Source organism: Sphaeramia orbicularis, chromosome 3, assembly GCF_902148855.1.
Source record: "Sphaeramia orbicularis chromosome 3, fSphaOr1.1, whole genome shotgun sequence".
NCBI classification, from domain to species: Eukaryota; Metazoa; Chordata; class Actinopteri; order Kurtiformes; family Apogonidae; genus Sphaeramia; species Sphaeramia orbicularis.
The window spans coordinates 4,288,531-4,313,543 of NC_043959.1; the positions used below are offsets into that span (position 1 = coordinate 4,288,531).

At 37.7% G+C, this 25,013-nt stretch overlaps 1 protein-coding gene across 1 annotated transcript in view; it reads right to left on the reverse strand.

Annotated features, from left to right (window-relative positions):
• Positions 1-25,013, reverse strand: part of neo1a (neogenin 1a) — a 244,433-nt gene that overhangs the window by 11,404 nt on the left and 208,016 nt on the right. The window contains 8 exon segments of the mRNA XM_030128363.1: positions 613-807; positions 1,759-1,866; positions 3,182-3,320; positions 7,415-7,647; positions 12,503-12,598; positions 15,552-15,746; positions 17,090-17,200; positions 21,771-21,915. Of these exon segments, the coding sequence (XP_029984223.1) occupies positions 613-807; positions 1,759-1,866; positions 3,182-3,320; positions 7,415-7,647; positions 12,503-12,598; positions 15,552-15,746; positions 17,090-17,200; positions 21,771-21,915 (1,222 nt within the window).

Consider the following 25,013-nt stretch of genomic DNA (forward strand, 5'->3'; position numbering starts at 1 on the left):
TGATGTGTTAAATGGAAAACATGTTTAAGTCAGGTCTGGCGCATTCGATTTCCTCAGTGTTAAGAAGGAAACCATCCTTGTAGACCGACCAGACTGTTAGACATCATAAATCTAGGATTTGTGACTGGATCAAAGTGTGATGGAACATTTTAATCATTCTGCCACTTTGCCAGATTATTACTCGTGCATATTCAGCAGCTTCGTTGTGCTTCAGAAAATGAAATCTCACAGGTGCATTAATTGACTTTTGGCAAGAAGAGTAAGTTGACAACAAACACACATCTCTGATATATTATACCATGTAAAGTTCCAATTACTGATGTTTTAGCAAGTAGCCATCTACTGCCAGTCCCTTCTAATTTCACTTGTAATCACTAATTTTGTTCCTGGTCTCCTAACATACAAACAACATGATCTCCTACTCATGATCCTACTCCAAATTTATTCAGTTTTTACTCTTAACTCGCGGGAAAAATTTGCCTTGTGAACTTTATACGACTGACTTTCTTCACCAGTTTGTCACTCGCTCAAAAAATAGAAAAATAGATCTGAGAATCTTTTGTTTTTAACCTGGCAATAGGGAGCATGTACCAAATCCTTGGTCAAGCTTACATTTTGGAGTGCGGAAATGTACAGCCTCAGACATGGGGCCCATGCCCTTGGAGTTTCGAGCCTGGATCTTGAAGTAGTAGGTGGTGTCCAGCGTCAGCTCCTGGATCTGGTGGGTCAGACGGTTTCCCACCACTGGTTCAATGACCCAATCGTGAACCTCTGCATTCACATCAGTGCTGTAGTAAATTATATAACCTGCAGGGGAAGCAAAAAAAAAAAGACAATATATTATGTATCTGTAACAAATACATGCAGTTCAATTCATTAGAACTGCTTCAACTGACAACGGTGAAGACTAATCAGCTGGAGATGATGGTGTTTCTGATCAGTTCTTCATTCAGTCTAAAAACGAATAGGAAACTATGGTTAAAAATGAAAGTGTTTTCATTTTAACTGAGGCAAATCACTGCTTAAATGAGAATTCATTAGTGTTAAGTTGTTCCAAAGGGGTTTAAATCTAAATCAGTCATAAATACCAGAGTGCTTTGCTTCAAAGAAAAACATAGCAGAGTGGAAGCTATCGATTATTTCTGTAATCAATTAAACTATCAATTCTTTTCTTCGATTTGATTATAGGATTATTCAATAGTTTAAATGTGAAAAAATAGTAAAAATGTGAAAAAAGAAAATGACAACATGTCCCTAAAAGTATAAAAGTAAAAGGATATATAAAAAGTATCTATATAGAAATAACAACAACAGTACAAAATTATATGTAAAAATATGTATAGAAATAAAGAACAAACAAGTAAAATGACATCGACAAACAATACGTGCACTGCCATCTTATCACATTTGATTCCAACTTCCTAATAACTAAAGATGGAACTAACATACAACTGAAAAAATAGACAAATATTTATAATGTTTATGTGAAAGCTTAAAAGTTTAAAGGAGTAAGTGATGGTTCCAATGAAGAAAAGTGAGCGTATAGACATTCTCTGCATTTTTGTTGTCTCTTCTGAGCTACACTCCTGTTGCTTGTGTTCAGTGGAACCAATGTTTAGGGGCAGCGAAATTAAGGAAACAAAGCTTTGATTCAGGAAAACTGTAACCGAGTAATTAATTTTAATTGATTCAATTCGATTAATCATTTCAGCTCTAAAACATAGCTCTGTTGTGACTGTCAGAGAGTGCAAAACCCACCTGTGATCTTGCCGTTGGCCTCAGACGGAGGCTGCCAGTTGACGATGATGGTACGAGGTTTGTTCTCTTTGCTCACCACAGTCACATCTTTAGGAGAGGAGCTGGGAACTGAAGAGAATAACAGAATATTTGTTGTGTTTTTGATGGTGTCAGACAAAAGGTTCCTGTCAAAAGTGACGATTAATAATTCATCAGTTGATTGTACGTATTTATGACCTTGGTGGGTCTCATCCACCTTTGCGATCCTGGAGCAAACCCCAGGCTGGGCTCAACTGAAAAGTGCCTACGCTTCCTGTTTATTTTGTTTTTTAAAATCAGGTTTATTGTACTTCCAGCTCAGCAATTACACCTTGAAATAAAGTATAAGCACTGACACTTTCTCAGCTGCAAATTTTAATATCTATTATGTTTCACAGCACTGCAGGACTCCCACTCAGGGGATGATGTAATCACAAAACAGAACTGCTGAAGGATGTAAAAGGATTATATATTGCTCTGATGACGGTACTTCTGATGACGGTACTAATAGTAATTTTATTACAGACAAAGTAAATTTGCATGATTTGGTCCTAGTTGACACAGATGAGACAGAGATTGTGTACTGTAAACCCCCCCAGAGTTTATGGCAAGATTAAGGTAGCAAGCTGTGCCCATGCAGACTGAGCTGAGGATTCAACAAAGGGATAATAGACAGAAATAGCACAGGGTTTGCAAACTGAAACTCGAAACTAATGCGTCAATAAATAGTGAATGTGACCTTTATTCACCTCAGATGGACAAGGTAACATGCCTTATTGAGTCCTAATTCCTTTCGTTTGATAAGTGTATTCCGTCTCATTTTTGTACAAAGCCCCGTTTTTTCCTGCACAGGACAGAACTTCTTCATTTATTTATTCATTTTAATTTAATTTCATCTCATTTTATTCACTTTGTTTTTTATTTCATTTGTTGTTGCCCTTGTTTTGTACGGTGCATTATCCAAGTTTTTCTTATCATTTACCTCGATCGATCCTGATCTGTGATAACGTCTCACTGATTGATGTGTGCACTGCTGTATTATTTACTGATTTTCCTGTTTCACTATTATTAGTGTTTCTTTTGTGATTGTGATGACACCTTCCTGGGGAGCTAAAAGCTGGTCAACCAGCTAAACTGGCATGCTTACAGAAATGTTAACCTACAGCTGTACTCTACTCTTGACTATTAGTTTTTATGTGATGAAACACAGTACATTATTGATATTGTTATTTTCTTAAGGCTTTTGTCTCCTGCAGTTTGGGCTGCACAAAATGAAATCTTACTCTCAGCCAGGGGCTTGGTCCACTGCAGCCGTGCTGATTTTATGGCCTCATGATTATTACATTCTGTGACTTTGTCTGGTTGTACATGGAGTGTGTGTGTGTTTGTGTGCTTGTGCTCCTACTGGTTTCAAAGGTGGTGCCCTGTGCGGTCATGCTCCATGTGCTGGTGCGGCGGCCTTTGGTCACCATGACAGAGAACTCATACAGCGTGTTGGGCTTCAGTCCGGTCACCATGTGGCTCAGGCTGGTGGTGTTGGCCATCTGGAAAACACAAACACAGGGTTTGATTAGACCCTCACAAGGTGACATTATACACACATTCATATCCACACATAACCATAGAAACACTAGGCCACATACAGGCTTCTATGAACGCAGATTACAGTTACAAAGGCTTTAGGTTGAGCGATAGTGGATCTTTAAATGCTGATGTCATGTTACATTTTTATAGGACTTGTGGTCTTTTATTTCATTTCTGGATTATTTCTGTTTTTAAGATGCCTTTTAACATTAGACCAGGGACCATAGATAAAAACTAATCCTGCTGGTTAACTCTGGCTCATTTACCAGTTTTTATGTTTCTGTTGATTAAAGCTGAAGGAGTCGAAATAAGGTATAAATGCCACAGTTACATAATGTGCACTGTCCTTGTGGTTCTTCTCCTCTTGGTCCAAATAAAGACTATATCTAAATCTAAATAACTGGATGGACCCGTTTCAAGCTTCAGATACAACACCTGAACTGACAATTACAGCTGTCAGCCAGGTATTCAACCCCAAACCTGTGAAAACACCCGTGATAAGACAAAAATGTGCATAACAAAGTAGATTTTTTACAGGCAAGGAGTTGATGCAGAAGTGTCATGTCCTTGAATTACACTGAAAGGTCAGTAGGGAGTTGTTGCTCAGTGATGCTAAAAAACTATTTAACACTGGAGCTACAATGAGCCGTGTCCCTATGAAGTAAACCAATAAATGAATAAAGCACATAGCTGATCAATCAGCCAATATCATCCTTAACATTCCAAAACATTTGTGTGCAACTTCACACACACATGCCTGAATGACCGCATTAAGCTCCTCACACTGACAGTACGATGTATGACATCTGAAAAAATCGATGTCTTTGCTGCTTATATTGTATTTTTGACTCACTTCATGAATCAAAATTGAAAACTGTTAAACAGAATTGCCCATTGTGGGATAAAAAAGTTATCTATCCATCTTGAAGAAATTAAAACGTTTCACTTCATCAGAAACTGAATAAGAGCTGGAATGAATGTCTCAGTTGAAGTAAAAGGATACCTTAATAAATACAGAACATCAAAATAGATGTGATGAGTGAAAAAGTAAGCAGAGCTTACCAATACCCCCACCCTGTTGCACAACGCTTTCACTTCCTTCTCACTGATACCCTGCCTACCCAGGGATTAATGTTGAGTCTTCAATTTCAATCTTTTGAAAAACTTTTCAAAAATTTGTAAAAAAAAAAAAAAGAAAAAAAAAGAAAAAAAAAAAGAAAAAAATGAAGAAAAATTGAGGGAAAGGCACATGTAAAAACAGTGTGAGAAATTTGACATGAATCAGATGAATAGTGTCTGAGAAATCAATAGGACAGATTTTCTAAGTTGTAATGTTAAAAAATTGATAAAAAAAAAAAAAAAAAAATCAAAAAATTGAAACTGAGCCATCAAACTATGCACTGCACCTCTCCTTGTGGTAAAGAACATGTGTCAAATTTGAAAAGAATTGGGTGTATGGTGTCGGCGAAATTGGTTTAGACAAAAATCACGGACAGACAGAATTCCTGGCATATCTATACATTTAATATCTATATCTTATTTATTATTATATTATATACTATTACACGCCCTGTGGGGTGGGTGGGGGTATAATAATTAATCAATAAATGTGCGACTGAACAATAAATTAACATATATTTGATTCTTTTGAGCTACCTGCTCATACAGGTAGTTTGTAAAATGTCTTATCTTTGCTTATCTCTGCTTCAGGTATAATTTTTCATCTGCCAGAACACATTTCACTTTTAAAACACTCAAAACCACAATGAACATGTGAGTAGCACAAACACCAGTCTGAATGTTCAGTAGAGTTTAGAAACCTTAAACACAATGCCCAGAACCTTTAACATTGTTATATATCCTGTCGTGTGTTTTATTTTGCAATACACAGTGTCCATATTCTTTCTACAGTGTAAGAAACCTCCTGATAAGTCATGGCTGGAGCTGACAGGAGCCAAAAACACACAGCTTTAACTGTCTGAGGTCACAGCAGCAGTGAGTCGGGTTAGCTGCTCTCTAACCGTCCTATCTATAATGTTGCGTGATACGACAAAAGTGCACTTCTCCTACTGGGGCTGTCAAACAGAGGGCAGTGGGATAGGAAAAGAAAAACACTCAGTTCTTAGGAAACATGCAGCCAGTTTAGAGAGCAGTCATCTCTTCAATAATGTACAACCTTGTCTGGCTAAACTCGCTCTTAAAGAGAAAAAAGGATATAAAAGAGAGCAGCTCTAAGGTGAACGTTTCACTGCTGCTTAAACTGATCTGTAACACAGCTTTGATATGTTTAACATGTTTTCTGAGCAAAATATCCACATTAAAATAATAAAAAAGACCTCTCTAATAGACTTGTTAATATATTGGATTGAGTTAATGGGACAGAAACATAATGAGCCCATGGAGCTCTTTAATTACTGTCACAGTGTGAGAAGCAAACTAATTTGAACATCTACTCACAGCAGCTGATCTGTACACCATGTAGCTGCGGTGCTGTTTTAGTTAAATATTTTAGCAATAAACACAAGCCTGTATCTGAGTTCTTCTCACTAACAGATTCACTGCAGGAAGTGAATCAAATCAATATCAAATATCATAAAATAAATCAATCTTCTAACATGGAAAGCTATAAGTTAGATACTTTGTTAACAGGACACTGTAACATGTCACCGTGATTTTATGACTAGGTTTCAGTATTTTACTGCTTGGAGCTAGAATTACTACAACTGTAAAGCAGTTTGACTGACATAGAGAAAACAAAACTGTTTTGCTGAAGTAAAAATTCCCAGCTTCAAGAATCATTTCTTTTTCATCTCTTCACATATTAAGAAGAGACTAATGGAAGTCATTGTTTGTCTTAAACCACAGCACAACAGCCATGTATTCAAACTGACAAACTACAGTAAAAGAGAGATGCTTTATTTCCCTAAACACCGATAAAATATTCCCTGTTTTCTTTGTGTATTTTCCAATGTACTTGTTTTTTATCTGGTGCATTATTTTTATGATATCAGTGGGTTCTATGAAAGGTGGTATTTTTAACCTTGGATTTTTTTGTTTTTGTAGATTTCCAAGTTCTGTTTGCTGATTTTAAGTCATCTTTCCCCCTTTTATTGCTTCTTTTCTTCTTTTTGAAGCTGTGTTTTTGCACTGCAGAATCGCATGCAGCCATGTGCATAGACACACACACTTTTGTAATCCGGCTTTTGGAGGCAAAATATGATTATAACTCGACTGCAGGTTTGGCTCTGCAGCTTTTCTGGCTCTGTTAAACACATTACACTGATGTACACGACATAATACATCGATATCTGCATCACTAATCGCAGAGACTACAAGTTAAATACCAGTGTTGAACTTAATCCTTACACCGCCTTAGCTGCAGACCTCAAAAAGATTTAACAAAGTTCACTTTAATGAATCCTTGACAGTTTAATTAAACCACTAAATCCAGTCAGAGATAGAAAAAGCTCACATCTTGAGTTGTACACTCAACTATGAGGAGAAAAGCAAAGGAAAACTGTATTACTGACTTGATTACTATACTTCTTTTTTTATGCTCTGTAATATGAATGAAATCTGATCATTCTGTTTTCTAAAAACTAAACTTATGCTGTTTCCACTGGGGACTTGCTGTGGGAAATTTTTATTATAAAACTGTCATGTGACAATAGTTCTCATTTTCAGAACATCGATAAATCTCAGTGGAGAGCACAGGGCTGAACAGAGCTCACTGCAACGTAAATACACAAAGACGGTCATGTACTGAAGGTACATCACCAAACTGTGATAAGGCTGAAGTGATTTCAGCAGCACTTAACTGAATTACACCAAGCTGTAAACAAGTTAGGTGATCTTAAAAGTGCTGAGCTTAACAGAAAAAGAGTTTCAGCAATAACTTTAAAAATGAAACTGAAGCTTATTTTCTCAGATAAATTGTCTTCAACTGAATTAACAGAAAAGACTTCAGTACATGATGAAAAAGACCCTTTAAACCAAATTACACAAATCTACTTCATAAACTGAACAGATTCCCATAAATGAGGCCTCGTCTTACCTTCACTTTGGTGTTGGCGGGGATGTTGGTCTTCCAGCGCACCGTGTAGTAACGGTTGTCTGTGATCTTCTGGTTCTTGGGCAGCGAATTGTCTGCCCAGGTCACCTTGATGGTGTCGTGACTCAGCACAGAAGCCTGAACGCCCACAGGTGGCATCATGGGGGAGGGATCTGGTACTGGGGTGTATGGAGCATGGAAGAGTTCGTACAGGTCAACATCAGGGTCTATGGGGTCTGCACATTAAGGCAGAAAACCCGCATGCATGAACACAAAATTAAAATGACCAAAATTAAGCGTGACGTGGAGAATCAGACAGCGGAGTTGGAATAAGATGCAGGGAAGGACAAACAGGAAGAAATCATGTTAATGAGTTAAAATGAAGGACGACAACAACAGACGAGGAAAGTAACAAACGTGCAAACAGGAGTGGGAGTGGGAAGGGTGAAGAGAAAAAAAGAGAGATTCTATTAGAAAACGTAGACACTGACCTCTACCAGAAGAAGCTACTGACTGATCGCTGAATAGAAATTGAATAAAAAGTGTGCGGTTTTCTATCAACAACTACTGAGAGAGAAACATTGTCTATTCATAAGAAAAGAGAAACAGTTAATGGAAAACTAGAGTGAAAGCACATTTCTACAATGCTAAACTCACAAAGCATCAACCCACTTCAGAGATGTTTACATTATGGAATTTTTCAAAAACATTTGAATGCAAAGTGGATAAACAGAAGGACATAAATACATGCCGCTGTTTCTCTCTTGAACATTGATGAGGGGAATTATGTCCTTGAAAACTGTAGGAAGCTTTAAGTAATGCAGCCTCCAGGCAGAGACGAGAGGAGAGGAGGGTCACGGACAAGTGGAGGCTGTTGGATATTTATGTGTCAACTGCCAAGTGCTGCTTATGTTCTGTGGCAGTGCTCAGCTTAGCCATTTTCCAGTGTTTCCAAAGTCACTGTAAAGTTACTGAAATGCATCGTTCCTAGTGTGAGGGGACGCATAATCTGGTTTCATGCAAGTGATTTATAACCACTGTTTTCTCTATTATTTTCCACCTTGTAAAGGATAATGAAAAGCGAGCTGCTCCTTCTTGCAAAACAAACCTACACAGGGTGATTTACTATGCAATAACGACATGTCATCAATATGGTCTATCTATTTTCTTTAGTTGAAACTAACTATAGCATAGCAATGACCAGTGAGAGTCCAGTATTCATCAAATCCAAGCCACAAATGTCAATAACAACTTCCTGAAGAGCAGAGGCCTATTTTCCATTGTACAATTAGGCAGTAAAATCTATAAACATTTGCTTTAGCTAAAAATCCATGATTTAAGGTAAAATAAGGCACTGACAGGACAATCCTCTAAACTGAGCCATAAAACTGTATTTCTGACTGAATGGAAGAAATATTAACCACATAACAACAATGTAGAGAGGGATGGTAGAATAGAGGTATTAAAACGATAGCTGTCACAGTAGAAATGGTACACAGTCTCTGACAACTTCCTAGCTTGTGTTTTTCTCTGAATGATGCCAAATACACTTTAAATAAACATAATTTAACTTGGGAATTTGGTGACATCCGTTACATTTCTAAGGTCACACCAAACAGTAATAACCACCTTTAAAACACAATATTCAGTTTTTTACCCTAATTCTGAAAAAGACAGTCTCATATTAAGGTGTTTACAATGACTAATGTAAATTAATCTTCTGCTAATATTCCTATTTACATGCAACCATGCATATTTTAATGTAAAATGTCCCCATAATGTACATCCTACAGCTCTGCCCTTTAAATATTCATTCCCATTTCATTAATTAAGTCACAATCTTGAAAAGGTCAGCAGTTTCACATTCACACCTCTCCAAACACCTGTTGATGTTCAAGTCACTCAGATGTTTAGAATGAGATGTGCTTGTCCTTCTGACCAAAAAGGTGGGCTTTTGTTTTGGCTGTGTATCCAAATGTACTCCAGCCTGAACTAATCCCAAATGGAGACACACATTCTGTCTGAACAATGCTCTTAAAACCCCCCCCAAAAAACCCCATGTGAAATAGGGCCAGATGTTTACATTACTTGAGTCTGATTCAGAATAATAGTGGGATATGACTGTGTCTATAATGTCCGTGTCTCCTCAAATACACCTGTACAACATATCACTGAAGCAAAATAAGTGCAGGAGATCAGCAAAAACTACATTTTCAGTGGTTTGGGTTCTTTAAGGGCCCCATTAAAATGTGCATTTCAGCACTTTATGCAGAAACAGCCTTATGTGTGTGTATGGGAAGGAAAGAGGGGCCCAAACAAACAGCAGACCGAAGACTAAATGCTTCAAGATGGCTTCCTGGCCAATGGTTTCTCTTTCTGGTTCTGTCCTCAATTTAGTTAGGATGGAGGGAAAAAAGCTTTGGTCAGTCACCCACGATGACACTCCTCCTCGACCACTTGTTGGTCCTCTCCTCTTCGCCTCGCTCCATTTGACACCTCTTTGTACAGCGCTGCCCTCATTATATTTCCTAGACTGAGTCAGTGTGTATAAATTTATATGTGTGTGTGTGTGTGAGTGTGCAGTGAAGATCCAAGCATTCATGTGGTTGTGGAGAGGCAATGAGGTTTTCTAGTGACATATAAGCAGCATTTCTTTACCCAGCCTGGAAGAATGTAGTCTCCACTATTTGAGCGTGCTGCAGCAGAAAGGCTGACTTACCTTTCAAACTTGTATTTTTTATAGATGGGCTGAAATCCCTCATTTCCTGGTTTTCAGTTAAGATGTCAAACTATTATAACACATTCAACCTAGCACTTTCTCAACCCAAGTTCACCAAGTTTCTCCGCAGTTTTTTTCAAAAAAGTAATATGTAGGTCAGCTCATCTTTTTAATCCCGACTTGAACAAACTGGCAGGAAGGGAACGCACCCCCGAGGATTCAGCAGTAGACGATGGTGGTGGGCTTTGGTTCTGCTTTGAGAGGAAGCGTTTGGATCTGACGAAGGGTTGCCAAAGCCACCACAGGGGGTCTGCGAGTGTGTGCGGCTGCGTTCGTGTGTGAGTATGTGAGAAAGAGCGAGCTTCACAGGAAGAAGTGTACAGTATAACATGCGCGGGTGTGTGCACACGCCAAGACTGCCACCCCCCCTCGAAGCGTGTTGACGTGATTCATGTCATCCTACACCCCACCCCTCTCAAGTCAGACTGCGCAATAAGAGTTGCAACGGAGACAAACTGGAGTGATCAAGGCTGAGCGGGGAGGTGGGGGGGCTGGATGGAAGGGGGGGGGGGGGGGGGGGGGGGCACACATTCTGGGCCTCACCAGGGAGCAGGGGCTGGCTGTCTGACACTGTCACAAACTGCACAAACTCTGCTCACACGCTGGCTTTCACACTTTAAGATTACTTGTCAAGCACACTGTATGGGCACTTAAGTTCGACTTCTAATTGTTAACAGCGCAGTGATCTGAGGATTAAAGAGTTATGGATCAACTGGCTGCCTGCCAGTATGGATAGTTCAATAGCTGAGGCAACAAAGAAATAGGACAAAGATAACTGCATCATATGCTACAGATCAAAATATTCTCCTGTAATATTTTTGGCTAACTGGAGGCAAAAAAGGCCGGGTTTTAACGTTTGATTAAAAAGAAACTTATGTGTACTGGAGGCCATGAAGATGAGAGTTAATGAGAGCAGAGAGACATCCTGATGACCCGTTATGTCCTTGGTAATTTGGAGTCCAGACGTGCTCTGTCTGGTAATGATCGCAGGTTACAAAGAGCAAAGATAAATGTCAGCTGAGATATTTGTCTAAGTGACTAGAGCTCTATAGTCATAGGAGTGTCCATTATTACATGATATTTAGATTCTGAGCTTGAAGGCTGCAGTTCTCCACCACACATAATTGATACAGAGAGTAAAAGCTGCAGCAATTCTAGTTAACTTTCAGTGACTACATTTACATGCACATTTCCCACAATTACTCCAAATATGACAATAATCTGACTTTGATTCAGGTGAACACAGCGCACTCTGTTTGGACATTCTGCACTATTCTGAATTAGGTCAGCACAATAAAAAAACAACATGCACAATATGAAATAATCTCATAATCAAGTTTCAGTTCTAAGATAACTAGTATTGATCAACAACATGTACGCTGACCACTGTGGCATCCAGTGTATTAAATTACATATCTTCTCATGCATTAATAGCCATTATAAGGCATTAAAGTTCAGGAAAGGATGACTTACAACAAAATGATTTTTCATCACACACATATATATATATATATATATATATATATTAAGTGTAGGAAAATCATTCTAAATTAATTTTTTTTTTCAAGTACAAGTGTTCAAGTCACCCAGTAAAAATTGCATGTATGTATTTTTCAGTATTGGAAACCTCAAATACAATGTTGTGATGTTAACTTTTCCCATTGGCATGCAGCCATATACTTAACGTAGCATCACTTTGGACATGTGTAATATCCTCCTGAGACCCCGTAAAGGAAAAGTTATGGCTTTTTTACATAAAATTTTTGCCTTGATTGGAAACAGCATAATGCAGCAGTTTTTTCAGTTTGTTTATTTATTCATTAATGCATGGTTTCTCAACCTTTTTTGAACCACACCCCACTAATGGCACCGAAGTCCTGGACCATATGCCCCCTGGGGAAATGTGCCAAGTGATTTATAATGTCATGATGTACAACAGTAGTTGCTAACGCACCCGCACGCACACACGACGATGTCAGTCCCCCCACCCCACCCCTGGGAGAGTGTCCGTGCCCCCTGCTCCCCTGGTTGAGAACCACTGCTGCATTAATGGAATGTCCTTTGCAGTTTTTTTTTATGTAAAGTTGTGAAACTCTTGACCCCTACAGAGGACAAAAATGCATTGCTGGGTGTCAAGTTAAATTAAGGCATCGTCATGTAAACCAGAATATTAGTGGGAGACAAGTAAAGAGCTTTGTATGAATATTGTCTGTTTTGGAATAAAGCAATAAAAGTTGTATTTTGTGGATGTAAATGTAGTCTGTGTAAATACTGAATTCCGACCGCACAGTGCAGAGTGAGCAGCCTCGTACCTGACTGTGGTCTGGTGATGGCGCTCTCGTACACAGGAATCCCCTCTCCTACGTTATTGAAGGCCTTCAGTGTGATCACGTAGTGAGAGCTGGGGTCTGGAAAGAGACGGAGAAAGTTAACACACAATGAGGTGATAGATGTGGGAAGAGTGAGATTAATTGATGCGCCCATGTAATCAAGGCAGAGGTCTCAAGACTCCTGACATATAATTGCAACATTAGCCAGAGAGCGTATATGAATACAGTCATTCTGACTGTGATATAATGAAGTCTTCAGTTACGCAAATAGATATTCTGAAACACAGCCCACAAATCCCTGTACTTTCTAACATCATTATCAACACATAATCTACTTCTAGACCTCTTCCTCAAGTTTTGATAAGTCGGATATTGTCAATATTGATTCATTATGCCAATAAGAAAAACAACCGTTAGAGTATGACCAACACAGTGAGCAAAATCTGGGTTTTTCTGCAACTGAAAATGACTGCTGATCTACGTACCTAAGTTTAGATCTACAGCTATGGTGTGAGTTAATTCTTAAAGACCCACAACAATTTTTGTCACAACATCCAAATGGTTTTTTGGTCTTTCCAAATCACCATTCATTACAATATTTTCCTCTACATTTTGTATTTCACAGTGAAAATCAGGTTTTCCCCTATATTCATTTCATTGATCATGTAGATGTTCATTCTTCCGAATTTTAAACACATTTAGAGTCATTTTGAGAATTTATTGGCACAAAATGACTAAAGGCAGTATTTTCAGACCCCGAATAATGAAAAGTGACAAGTTCACATTGATTTTTTAAACAACACAATACAAATACTTTAACTTTAGTGCAGTTTAGAAATCGATATTTGCTGGAATAACCCTTATTTTCAGGCAGAGCTTTCATGCATCCTCTCAGTCTTTCATAATGCTGTTTGGTGCTTTTGGAGTAGTTGGATTGCACTTCCCCTTTGATCATATTCCAGATGTTTTCAATGTGGTTAAAGTCAGGAGACGCGGGGTGGGCTCTATTTTTTCCACAGCTGTACATCTTTGCCTAAGTTTCTAACAGACTGAATGAAGAAATGATTTTAATGCAAAGTAGGACTGAATAAATTATTTTGTATGCGGAGGGCTTCATGTTTTCTTCACTTTAATGACAGCAAGCAGTACAACACCCCAAAAAAAGTTTGTTGTTATGTAAATATTTGTCCTTTAATTAAAGAGTACCCATTAGGCCAATCTTTATAATTAGTGTCCAATTCTCTGTGCACATGTAATGTGGTGGAGAATATCACATTAATTCTCTGAAGAACAGATGGATGCTTCAGTGAATGTGAGTTTGCTGAAAAGTGATATATATATATATATATATATATATATATATATATATATATATCTATATATATATACATACATACATACATACATACATACATACGTATATACACACACACACACACATACATATATATATATATATATTTTTTTTTTTATTTTATTTTTATTATTATTTTTTTTTTAAATAATGGTTTTAATTTAATAATAGTTTCATTGTCATCATGTGACATTTGTATTTTGTAAAACAGAAAACCACTGGCATCAGTTTTCAGGTCATAACAATAAATGTCTGGTGGCATTTACCAAATACAGCAAGATGGAACCCTTGGATCTAATAATGTCAATCACGAGTACAGTTCACACAAAATGAATAAAACAGAGACCCAGCATCAGAAACAGAGTTTTGGAAATTGTTGTTAGCAGTCTGTGGCAAAGTTGTGAAAGTCAACATTATGTGTAAACGTGACTCATAAAGCTGCGAGTCTAATGTCTGGGAACACAAAAAACAACAGAATACAAAAAAATATAGAAATAGAACGCCAAAAAAATTAATTTATTCAAGATCAGGATATATGTGTAACACATCTACAAAAAATAAATATTATATGAGACGAATATCAAAAGGTCAATTGAGTGACTATTTTATTGACTTTCTGTAGAAAATGACAGGTGGGTTAATAAATATTCCACAGAGTCACATAATTTAAGTCACAACTATTGAAAGACGTGACTTGACTTTCACTTGTGGCTCAGAAACACATTGACATTCACTGATCATGTGATTTTTAATGCAACGTGTCGTCATTGTAGAGCAGCTTCCAATCAAAATAAGATACTAACAGGGAACAAGGGGTGCCTATTAGCATACTTACATATGATTATTATTATTATTATTATTATTATTATTATTATTATTATTATTATTATTACCATCAATAATAGCAATAATTAAATAATTGCCACTTGCAATCGTTCAAATAAAAAAAAAAAAACTATCCAGATAATTTGCGCCATCTGGATAGAGTGAATTTGGCTGTGGTTGGATGAGAAGTATAAACATATACCATTCCGACACCCTATTGGTTGTATGCGATCCATCGCACCTGACTTTTTTCACCATTCCAATACTTAATAGTCATCACATCTTCCGCTCCATGAAACACATGTTAATGCTCATTAGTACACATATATGGTTCTTCAATACATTTGCATTGTACTAAATTACGTTCATTTTCAATGGGCACATATGCAGCTGAAACAGGGAGCCTAGTGCATCCCAATTTTTTCAACATTAACATTTTAATATAACATTATAGTCATCATGGCCTTTAGAAAAAATGTTTTTTGGGGAGGTGGAGTAGTGCACCATAGGCCCCTTTGGCATGGTCTAAGTTTTGTCCTAATGGCATTTTTTCCCCCTTACATTTACATTTTGTACTTTAAGTAGTTTTGAAACCAGTACTTTTATACTTTTACTTCAGTAAAAAGCTTGAGTTGATACTTTAACTTCTACAGAAGTCTTTTTAAACCCTAGTATCTATACTTCTGAGTAATGAATGTGAATACTTTTGACACCTCTGTTATTATTGTGTATTTTGTGACACTAGAACCTCTTGACTTGGCTCAACTGTTTATGTAGGACAGATGGTCATAAGATCATATAACTCAACTTGTCACTTCCAGTAGAGACTTATATGTCTGGTCCTGTTCTTACCAAGGTTCTCGATGGTGTAGTACCGCTGCTTGTAGTCCACTTTGATGGTCTGAGCGTGAGGACTGCCGATGCCATAGCCGATGGTGTATCCACGCACCACGATGTCCTGGTTCTCAGGTGGAGTCCAGCTAACGACGATGCTGTTCACCAGCGGCCGCACATGGAGGGAACTGGGCATGTCTGGCACACGGGATTCTGGGAAACAAATGTAGGACACGACTTAAGGTTAATATTCTAGATACAAGACTTGGATGATTATGCTGGTTAGGCAGTGTTATGGAAAGAGAAACTGGATATTGAAATCAGGGTAGTGATTTTCTTCTGGAAAAAGCTGCTTTCTGTTACTCTACATGTCTAATTACCTCCGCCAGGAGGTATTGTGATCACTTTGCTTTGTGTGTTTGTGTGTTTGTTTGTTAGCAACTTTACCGGAAAACTATTCCAACCACCTTTACCAAATCTTCCCCACAGATAGGCCTAGGCCCTGGGACCAACCCATTGCATTTTGGGCTAAGTAGGCCAAAGTTCAAGGTCACAGCAAGGTCACAACATCTACAATTTTCCTATCTCTCATCATTGAGCAATTTTTGAAAATTCATAAAAAATTCAAAACGACTCCGATTAGCCTCCAATTTGATCCACCCATAGCTTATAACAATGTCTTGTATCTGGCACAACATTGTCCACATCCACTGTGGAATGTGGACTCTGTGGACATTTACATTTAACACAGAAAATTCCATTTACGACACATTTTTCATTATAACTCAACAAATATTGATTGGAATTGAACATAATTTGACATACACATGACTGGTACCAAGCTTCAACTTGTTCTGCTGTATGGAACAACCTGGAAACTGTTTAATTTAAAAAGAAATAGTTGATCCACACATGGGTGCTTGGCGGAGGTTTGCGTTCTCTGAAGACTTGTTTGATTTGTTTTTACACATTTCCGGACGGTAACTCCTGGGTCAGATGTGCCTGTAGAAACTACCCAGGAAGCTGTCACTGTCAGTAATAAAATTACAAACTCAACATGGCTCCAATCAGTTATATGACTTCTGTTTGTTCTTTGTTTCATAAGATTAATTTCATGACCAATGTGGCTTCTAATTATTTTTATTCCATTGCAGCTGCTGGCTGATTTCACTGATTTTCTTCACTGTACACCTGGGGGCTGCAACAGCATACAAAGACTTCAAATGGCTTCTTTTTTAATTTGAAGTTGAATATTTACTTTAATTTAGTTTTTTTTATCCCTAGCTTTCTTGTTTTAGTTAATTTATTTACCTTCAATTTTACCTGTTTTCATTATTCTCAATATTTTTTACTATCTAACTGAACTGTCTTCTATTGATTTTATCAACATTTTAACCTTCTTTTTCCTCTTTTGATTTCTTGAATTAATCTTTAGGTTTAACTGAAAGTAGAGCTCACTAATACCTTTGCTGTTTAAAGGCTGAAATAAAAAAAATGAAAAATGAAAATTGGATATAGTTAATGCCCAGTGGATAGAGTAGAGCTGGTGCATTTACCATCCAGGTCGCTCTCAAACGTCTCGGCTGTGGTCCACTCGGTGGCCGGTCCTGTTCCATTCACTGTGATGGCCGACACCCGGAACGAGTACTCTGTTCCACGCTCCAGACCTGGACGAGCAAACAGACGGGTCACAATTAGTAGCCTAGACACACACACAGACTAGAATTTCTGGACTGTTTTGTATGTTTGAGATATACTTAAAGATGTTCCTTTATTGTTTGTGTGTGAAAGTTTGAACCTTGTTGCACAAAGTAAATTCTTTAAAAACCCTCTTGGATTTTCAGGAAAATGCATCATCACAGAGCTGAAAACAGGCCTGTACTTCTGAACTCATGAAGAGGTGACTTCTCAGAGATACAGTACTGTATTGAAGTCCTCTGCAAAGCATTACGTTTTTTGGTTTATTAAAGTTCTAATGACCACATGTGCATTTGCCCAGTCTGGATATATGTGGAGTATGTACAGAATTAAAACAGGTTTCAGGAAAAAACACAGCTACTATAAACCAAAGAGCTAACATGTCTTAACCCTTTTCCTCAGACAATATGAGATTCACTGCATTAATTTTCTGATGTTTTATACCAGGTTTCATTGAAGTGACTTTAACCTTTACAACCCATTTAGTTCAGTTTTGTGTGTCTTTTAAGGCTGCGCACATATTTCATGTATTTTTGTTATACCTGAAGATATGTAGCTCATTTCAGCCCTACAAAGCAACACAGCTAAAGGTGGTCAAAGACTTTTGCACAGTACTATATGTAGTTCTCACAGGACAACAATGCTAGAAACATCTTATACGATGAATTTCTGCAGATTAAAACTTCCAGTCATTCATATTAAATCAACCATAAAATATACAGCTTTAAAATCAACAATCCAATGGGAGCATTTTACGACATAAAACCTACTTTGTTAATATTTTAACAACATTGTAGACTTTTACTTGTGGTTTTAAATGCAGAACTTTTACTTGTAGTGGAGTATTTCTGCAGTGAGCTAGTAAGTACAGGATTTGAATACTTCATCCAGTATTAGCTACTACCTACATACTGTGAGTGACATGAATGCTTCTTTTTATTTTTTATCATTTCACTTCACACAACCATGTTTTTGCTGATCTTTCCTTGTCTTGTCTCAGCAGCGTTAACTTCAATCATCAGCATCAGTCACAAAAGACAAATGTGTTTAAAATACTCTTTCTTCTTTTCTTAATAATAATATTAATAATAAACATGTGTACTGCCTACAGGTATTAAGATACTTTAATTTAATGCTTTTTGAGATCTTTATAAGATTATTTTCAAACAAATTTAGTACTGAGTTTAAAGTAAATATAAAGATAGGTAGTACATAATTTTAGCCTTGTGCAAGAAGGTGGTTTTATGTAGATTTTACCAACAGGAAAGTGAAGATATAAAGTAAATGACAGTACAGTACATGGGTAAAAATATTTGTGGTAATTGAAACTTCACCAAATGAAAATGTAAAACTGCTAAAATGATGTGTGAGGCTAGAGTTAAGACGCCCTGTTTAGACTAACGAATCTGTAACCATCACACATGACGTGTAAACAGACTCAGCTCGTCTCGGTCTGACTGGGTTCTATCAATGATTACATCCCAGAATTGCCCTACAGACACTGAGTTTGTGCCCGGCTTTCGAATGAGCTGAGCTGCCCTGAATCTAAAAGTGCATTACAGGCTCTTCATTACCCTCTCTCCCACTCACTCTTTCTCGGGGCTGACTTTATTTTGTAATTTACTGCGTCTCCACACTTGGCTGGTCATTTGGAGTTTCAAGTTGCAGACACAATAAATATTTTGAAGGCATAAATATTTGAAACAGACGCCCAATAGCTCTCTGAAGAATTTAAGGAGAAAATCTATAAGCCGTTTGGAGAATGATCAAGCTGAGGTTTCTGAGGTGCACTTAACTTTCTTATACACTCAATATTATGAAGGTGATGGAGATTTCTTTTTCACTGCTGATTTATGTTTTAGTGGAGAAAAATGTACTTGCTGATGAGAAGCATTAAAGAGAAAAGTGTTTTATAGCACTTGTGGGACGAAAAGAGCAAAAAAAATTCATTTTTTAAAAAGGGAGAGGAAAGGGGGGCTTCTGGAGTTGGGGTTTGTTCATATTTTAAAGCTATGTCTCCTTCAGAGAGTCGTTTCACCACTGGGTGCCAGCTTTGGTATTCAGAAAAGAGGGGAACGCCTGCTGACAAATGATGTGTTGCTGTATTAATTTGCCGTAAAATTTTTCATCATCGTCGTATTGTCCCATTTGCACACTTCACACTAATCCTGTAGCCCTGTCTCTCTATACCCACCGTTCTGGGCCGCCCTTGGGGCTTCTGAAGACTGCCTAACCATCCATGCCTCCAAGGCTACAACATCATCTTCTAAATGCTTTTGAACCAACAAACACCCCTCTGTTTCACCCCCCAGAATGTTCTCAAAAATCAACTTTTAAGTGTATATTCTCTTTGATGCAGTTCACAGCATGACGCCGGGCCACTTGAAAGTTGCTGAGACAACATCTAATATTAATCACCATTGCTGCATGTCTCTAGTGATATTGTGCATATTTTGTGGTAGCAATGGGTAATACAGAGGTACAGTGAGGCCCGCAACTCAATCTCACAGTATTTTGAAGGAGTCCTATGTTGACAAAATAAATAGACCATGAGCAGGGCTGACGGCAATCATGAGACTCAAACATGTTTTCCATCTAAAGATCAAGGTTTTAAATATTGTAGCATGTCAGACAGAGCTGACAGTTTCTATGATACATCCAGCTGAGATAAAATGGTGTTTGATAGCTTCAAAGGTAGAATCTAAAACCTATCTAAAGAGCACACATCAGGTTTTCAAAATTTCTAACAGGAAAAATTAGACATTTTTGTCATGCAGCCATCACTTTACATTAAAGTTTGATGATCCTGCAGAGAGAAACCAGCCAAAGAGGAGATGGGAACCACTTATAGAGAACATACTGGAGTAATAAGATGTGGTTTAAGTTAGTTGGATGATCTCAAAGCGCTGTCACTCGTTGGATGGCTCTGTTCACACTTTGTATGAAAACACACCCTTGTGATCCAAGTGAACAGTTAAAAATAACAGTAACCTATCATAAGGACACACATTTAACAGTGGATAGGGGCGCATGTTCAACTGTTGTGCTGTAATGTGTGAAAACACTTGAGCTAAGCACTGAAAAATTACACTGTCATCTAAGCAGCGGTCTGCTGGAAGTACAGTTATTTTATTCTGTTTATCCATTTCCCTCTATTTTCAAATTTTTCTAAACCTTTTCTGGAGTGCATTGGATCAGTCTTTCCCTCCAAATAATGAAATACAATGTTAATTCATACAACAAGGTCAAAGTTCAAATAAACACACTTGAAGATCTAGTCTTTACTAAGACTTGCAAGAGAACCAGTAAATATCAATGGAATGGTAAAAGTCAGGTATTAATTGAACCACATTGTCTGCTCATTGTAAGAATGGCAGTTGAAATATGGAAAACAAATCATACAGACAGCCATAATGTGTAGAAACATATAACTTACTTTAAGCAGTGATAAGTAGGGTTCACCCTCACCAGTTTATATATTATAAATTCAATGTTTGTTTGTTGTTTTTTTTTTAAAATCACTCCAATGTGAACTAGGACAGAAAAGAAGACAGGGAACTATCATTTCATCCATCATTCATTCATCTGATTTCTTTTGACCCATTTGCAAAGAAAAATTTTATAGCCAGTCAATAAAAGCGCATGTCAACATATGCTACATCCAGAAAAGCTCACCGAGCTACATTTCCACAGCCTCATACTTACATGAGTCTGACCTCCTGCTGGACTGGAACAGTTCCTCATAATGGATTTTTCAAATGCAGCTCAATTTGCTCCGCAGCAGAAAAAAAAACAATCATCCAAAACTACTTGTGCTCATTTCAGGGGTTTCCCTGCCGTTAGAAGGCTTAGCAGCAACACCCAAGAAAATATAAGATCTGTTCCAGATCTAATAATAGTAGTTGTTCCCAAGTGGACACCTTTAGTAAGACTTGTTTTTAAGCTTTTTGGGTGTTTATATATTATCTTCTCTTTCTCCACTGTTTTGTACACATATGCTAATAATAATGGCCTTCATTGATGAAACATTATGCATTTTCCATTGGCAGCATTAGATTTTGTTGCTCCCATGAGCTTAAGCCTTCCACACACCTAAAGAAAACATTACAATAAATTGAGATCATGTGAAAATGAATGCATAGTTTCTTCTCAGAAACACAACAGCACCTAAACCCTGCAAAGACAGCTGAAAAACCCTGCATCTGTCAACACTGCTTACACTAATCACAGCCTACGACGTCCATGTTATTGTCCTACTGAGCTAGATATTCTGTTCTCTACACAGTGAAACTATTCATAAAGTCAGTCTAACATCTGATGGTGTCGTGTGCATCTCCCGGTATGTTCTGATACATAAACACATAGCACAACCACTCTCAGCCTATCAGTAGCATTTAGCTGATACACAGTATGTATTCAGCTTAGCAGCAGTCATAACTTAGTGTCAGGTAAGATAAACTAAGAGTGTCAGAAGTGACAATACGGAAAGGACAGAGGAGGTGATGAAGTAAATATGATTCAGAGGTCAGTGAGCATTACCGTCAATCAGTTTACTGAGCTGTGTGCCTGCAGTCATCTCAGCTGCTTCACTCCTCCGGGATCCTTTTCGATACCGGATCTTGTAGTTAATGATCTCTCCATTCTGGGCGTTAAGGGGTGGGGGCTGCCATCGCACCATGATGCTCTGTGGGGGAAAAAGTAATTGCATATGAAACACACACGCACACTTTTAGCACATGTTAGGCAGCATGTTTTCAGGCCTGCAGCTGTAAAGGTGACCTCGTGGTTTAGCAGGTCACATTGCACCTTCCCACACACCCTGGCGTCAGCGTTTGTATTAAAATAACTCTGCAGGTTTAGTGTTGTGTTTGGCACAAACATTGTCTCACCTGCCCCTCCTTTTTTCCTGGCAGCCTTGCAAATCTCCTCAAACACCCCTCTGAGCCGAGGAGATGCAGTGAAGATTGACGCATTAGGGAGAAATAAACAGCCTAATATGTGATGGAGGTGTTTTGATGAGCGTGCATGTATGGAATGTACGTGTACATAGGTGTGCATATGTGTTCAGCACTGAGGCAGGGACAGATCAATGCAGGACTTTGGCTCGTGTGTCCATGCTGCAGTGTTGTGGGATTAGTTCTTCTGAGTTTTTGTGTGCTTTGTGTGTGTTTAAAGGGATAGGTAGGGGGTGGCTCAGCGTGGGAGAAGAGTTAATTAACGCTTCCCCACTGTCACACTGATGCACAAAAGCCTCAATACATGCACAGGCCACACATGCATGCACCACTCCCCAGCCGAGTCAAGGGAATTGCACAAATTAAATTTGTGTTAAGTGCGTTCAATTATTTCCATTTTTCTTATTACACTATCGGCCTCAACTGGTTATGCATGTTGCTCCCCCCCCTCCCGCTTCTTCTACCTAATCATGAAAACTTATTTAATTGACTTTCAGAAAAATTCAGGGGGGAAGGTGAGAAAGCCGATGCCAAAAGTGAGAAAAAAGACTGAAAAATAAGATCCCAAATACATGATTTTCAGGTTGCCTTGCAGGTAGAGGATGTGTGGTTCTGCTTGACAACACCCAAAGAGTAGAGCAAATATGAAATCCATGTTAATTAGCTTATTATTCCCCCAGTTTTCATTTGCCTGGGTGTATCAAGCAGCTAATTGCATAAACGCTTTGTCTCTGTACTTGTACCGGGATTACTGACTTAATGGCTGTTTACATTCAAAATTAAACACAATGACAACAACACAAAATAGATTAATTAATAATTTCATAGTCTTCAGTAATGATGGGTGTTAGATGTTGGTTTCACAGTTTTTACATTGGTTTATTTGAGTCTAATTGGGAAGGGACAGCTGGGTATTAGCCATTAGTCACAAAACAATTTTTCAAATTCCCGTCATTTCATTTTACTCTTAACATCAGCATTAGTGTTTTCTCGGCACAAATCTCAGCTGAGTGTCCCTCGGCATGGGTGGCCAGTTCTCACTCAAGCTGGGAGTGTGTGATAGGATTGTCTATCATTTTTTTCCCCTTAGTCTGTGTCGACAGTTCTTTCTCATTTGGGCACTACATTGACCAGCGGAGGGCTTGAAAAACTAGCTTCTATTTTTGTAGTAAATGCACATACCCAGAGGTTTATTGTATCTTCTCTGCTTTGTGGCTCTCTTTTCACACTCACATGTCACGAGTAAGAAACATCTTTTGTAAAATTTAATCCATTAGTCCAACGGAAATACATACTAACCAGGCCTACAGCTCTGTGTTTGAAGATCAAATGGCTGAAGAGACAGGCAGCCCAGGCCAGTTTCCTGTTTTAATAAGGAGCCTGTTGTGAAGCCTGCAGCCACCTAAGCAGCCTTATCAAATAAAGAGCATCACACAAGGAGCTTCAGTACATTTAACTGTTAGAAATCTGATTTAACAACCAAACTTAAGAAGAGAGTGAGACACCAAGAGCTGTCGCCTGGACTGTGAGAAATTTGATTCAGCGCTCTCTGATACAAAGAAAAATCCCATGTAGATAAAAGATATATACATTTCAGACACTTAATGTGAGTGGAAGTTTTTTGTCACCTACAGAAACTACAAAAGCTGTTAGAAAAATTACATTAATGCTTCATGGCAGCTTTTGCAAACTGTATTTATGTACTTACTTCAAGGTGAAGAGGAGCTGAAGACATTTGGGATAAAAATATGCCTCAAAATTCTTTCACGCACAGTGGTAATATTTGGGGACAGTTCATCTACACTTTTGTTTGATTTAGCTAATGCTATAATTACACCGACAATTAAAAACAATGTTGCACAAAATTACACATTTACAGTTTAGTAATTAAGTAGTAATATATAGTAATTTATATTATTATACACATATTATACATACAGAGGACACTGCTTATAGTGATCACATGACATGAGTGGATGCTTATTATAAACTAATCTTTCATTAGTCAGTCATCTTCAAGTCTAAAATTCACCTAGATGTTTTGGTACCTAAATATTATTGTGTGAAAAATACCTGATTTCTCCAACTCAGATTTCCAAATGGAGATGTTTTTTCCCTGACTCAAATGGTATAGTGAAGGTTCAAAGGACATGATGTGAACACAGCATCAGGCCGATGATCTCTGCAGCCTCCCTGTGCAGTTTTAGTTCGAACACAAACTGACCTATAGTAATGTCAAAATTTTCTTCATACAGACTCGCTGCATCTTCCCGCACCAGGGAGGTGTCACATGGCTGCAAAACTGATCTACTATACAAGGGCAGCTTCAAACTCGGGTGCTTTTCTGCATTTCAGATGATTTTCGTTAAGAGAAAATTGTGAAAAAATCCTAAAAATAAAAAAGCTTAAATAAATGCTGCATAAATATCTTATACAGTACTTGTTTGACTATTTCTGTCTCAAAAGCAATTACCACTGTATTATGTACATTATATACACTATCTTACATATATAAGCATATAATTGTAGTTCTTTCTCTGATCTTTCTAAAATTTGGTTGGCCTTTGGTTAATTTTAAATAATTATATTAAGTATTATGAAATAACATGAAAAACATTATGACTTACATCTCTATTGTTACTCTGTCCATATGTATAAACAGTTAAATAACATCGAAGTTAAAGATGCACTGCAAAAAAGACAAAACAAAACACAACACTACAGATTCCTTATCTCATAAGTCATGAATGAAACGTGTATTTTTTACCATTAAATATAAATAATATATAAATATTCCAAAACATTTTATGATCAAGTTTCCAGTGGA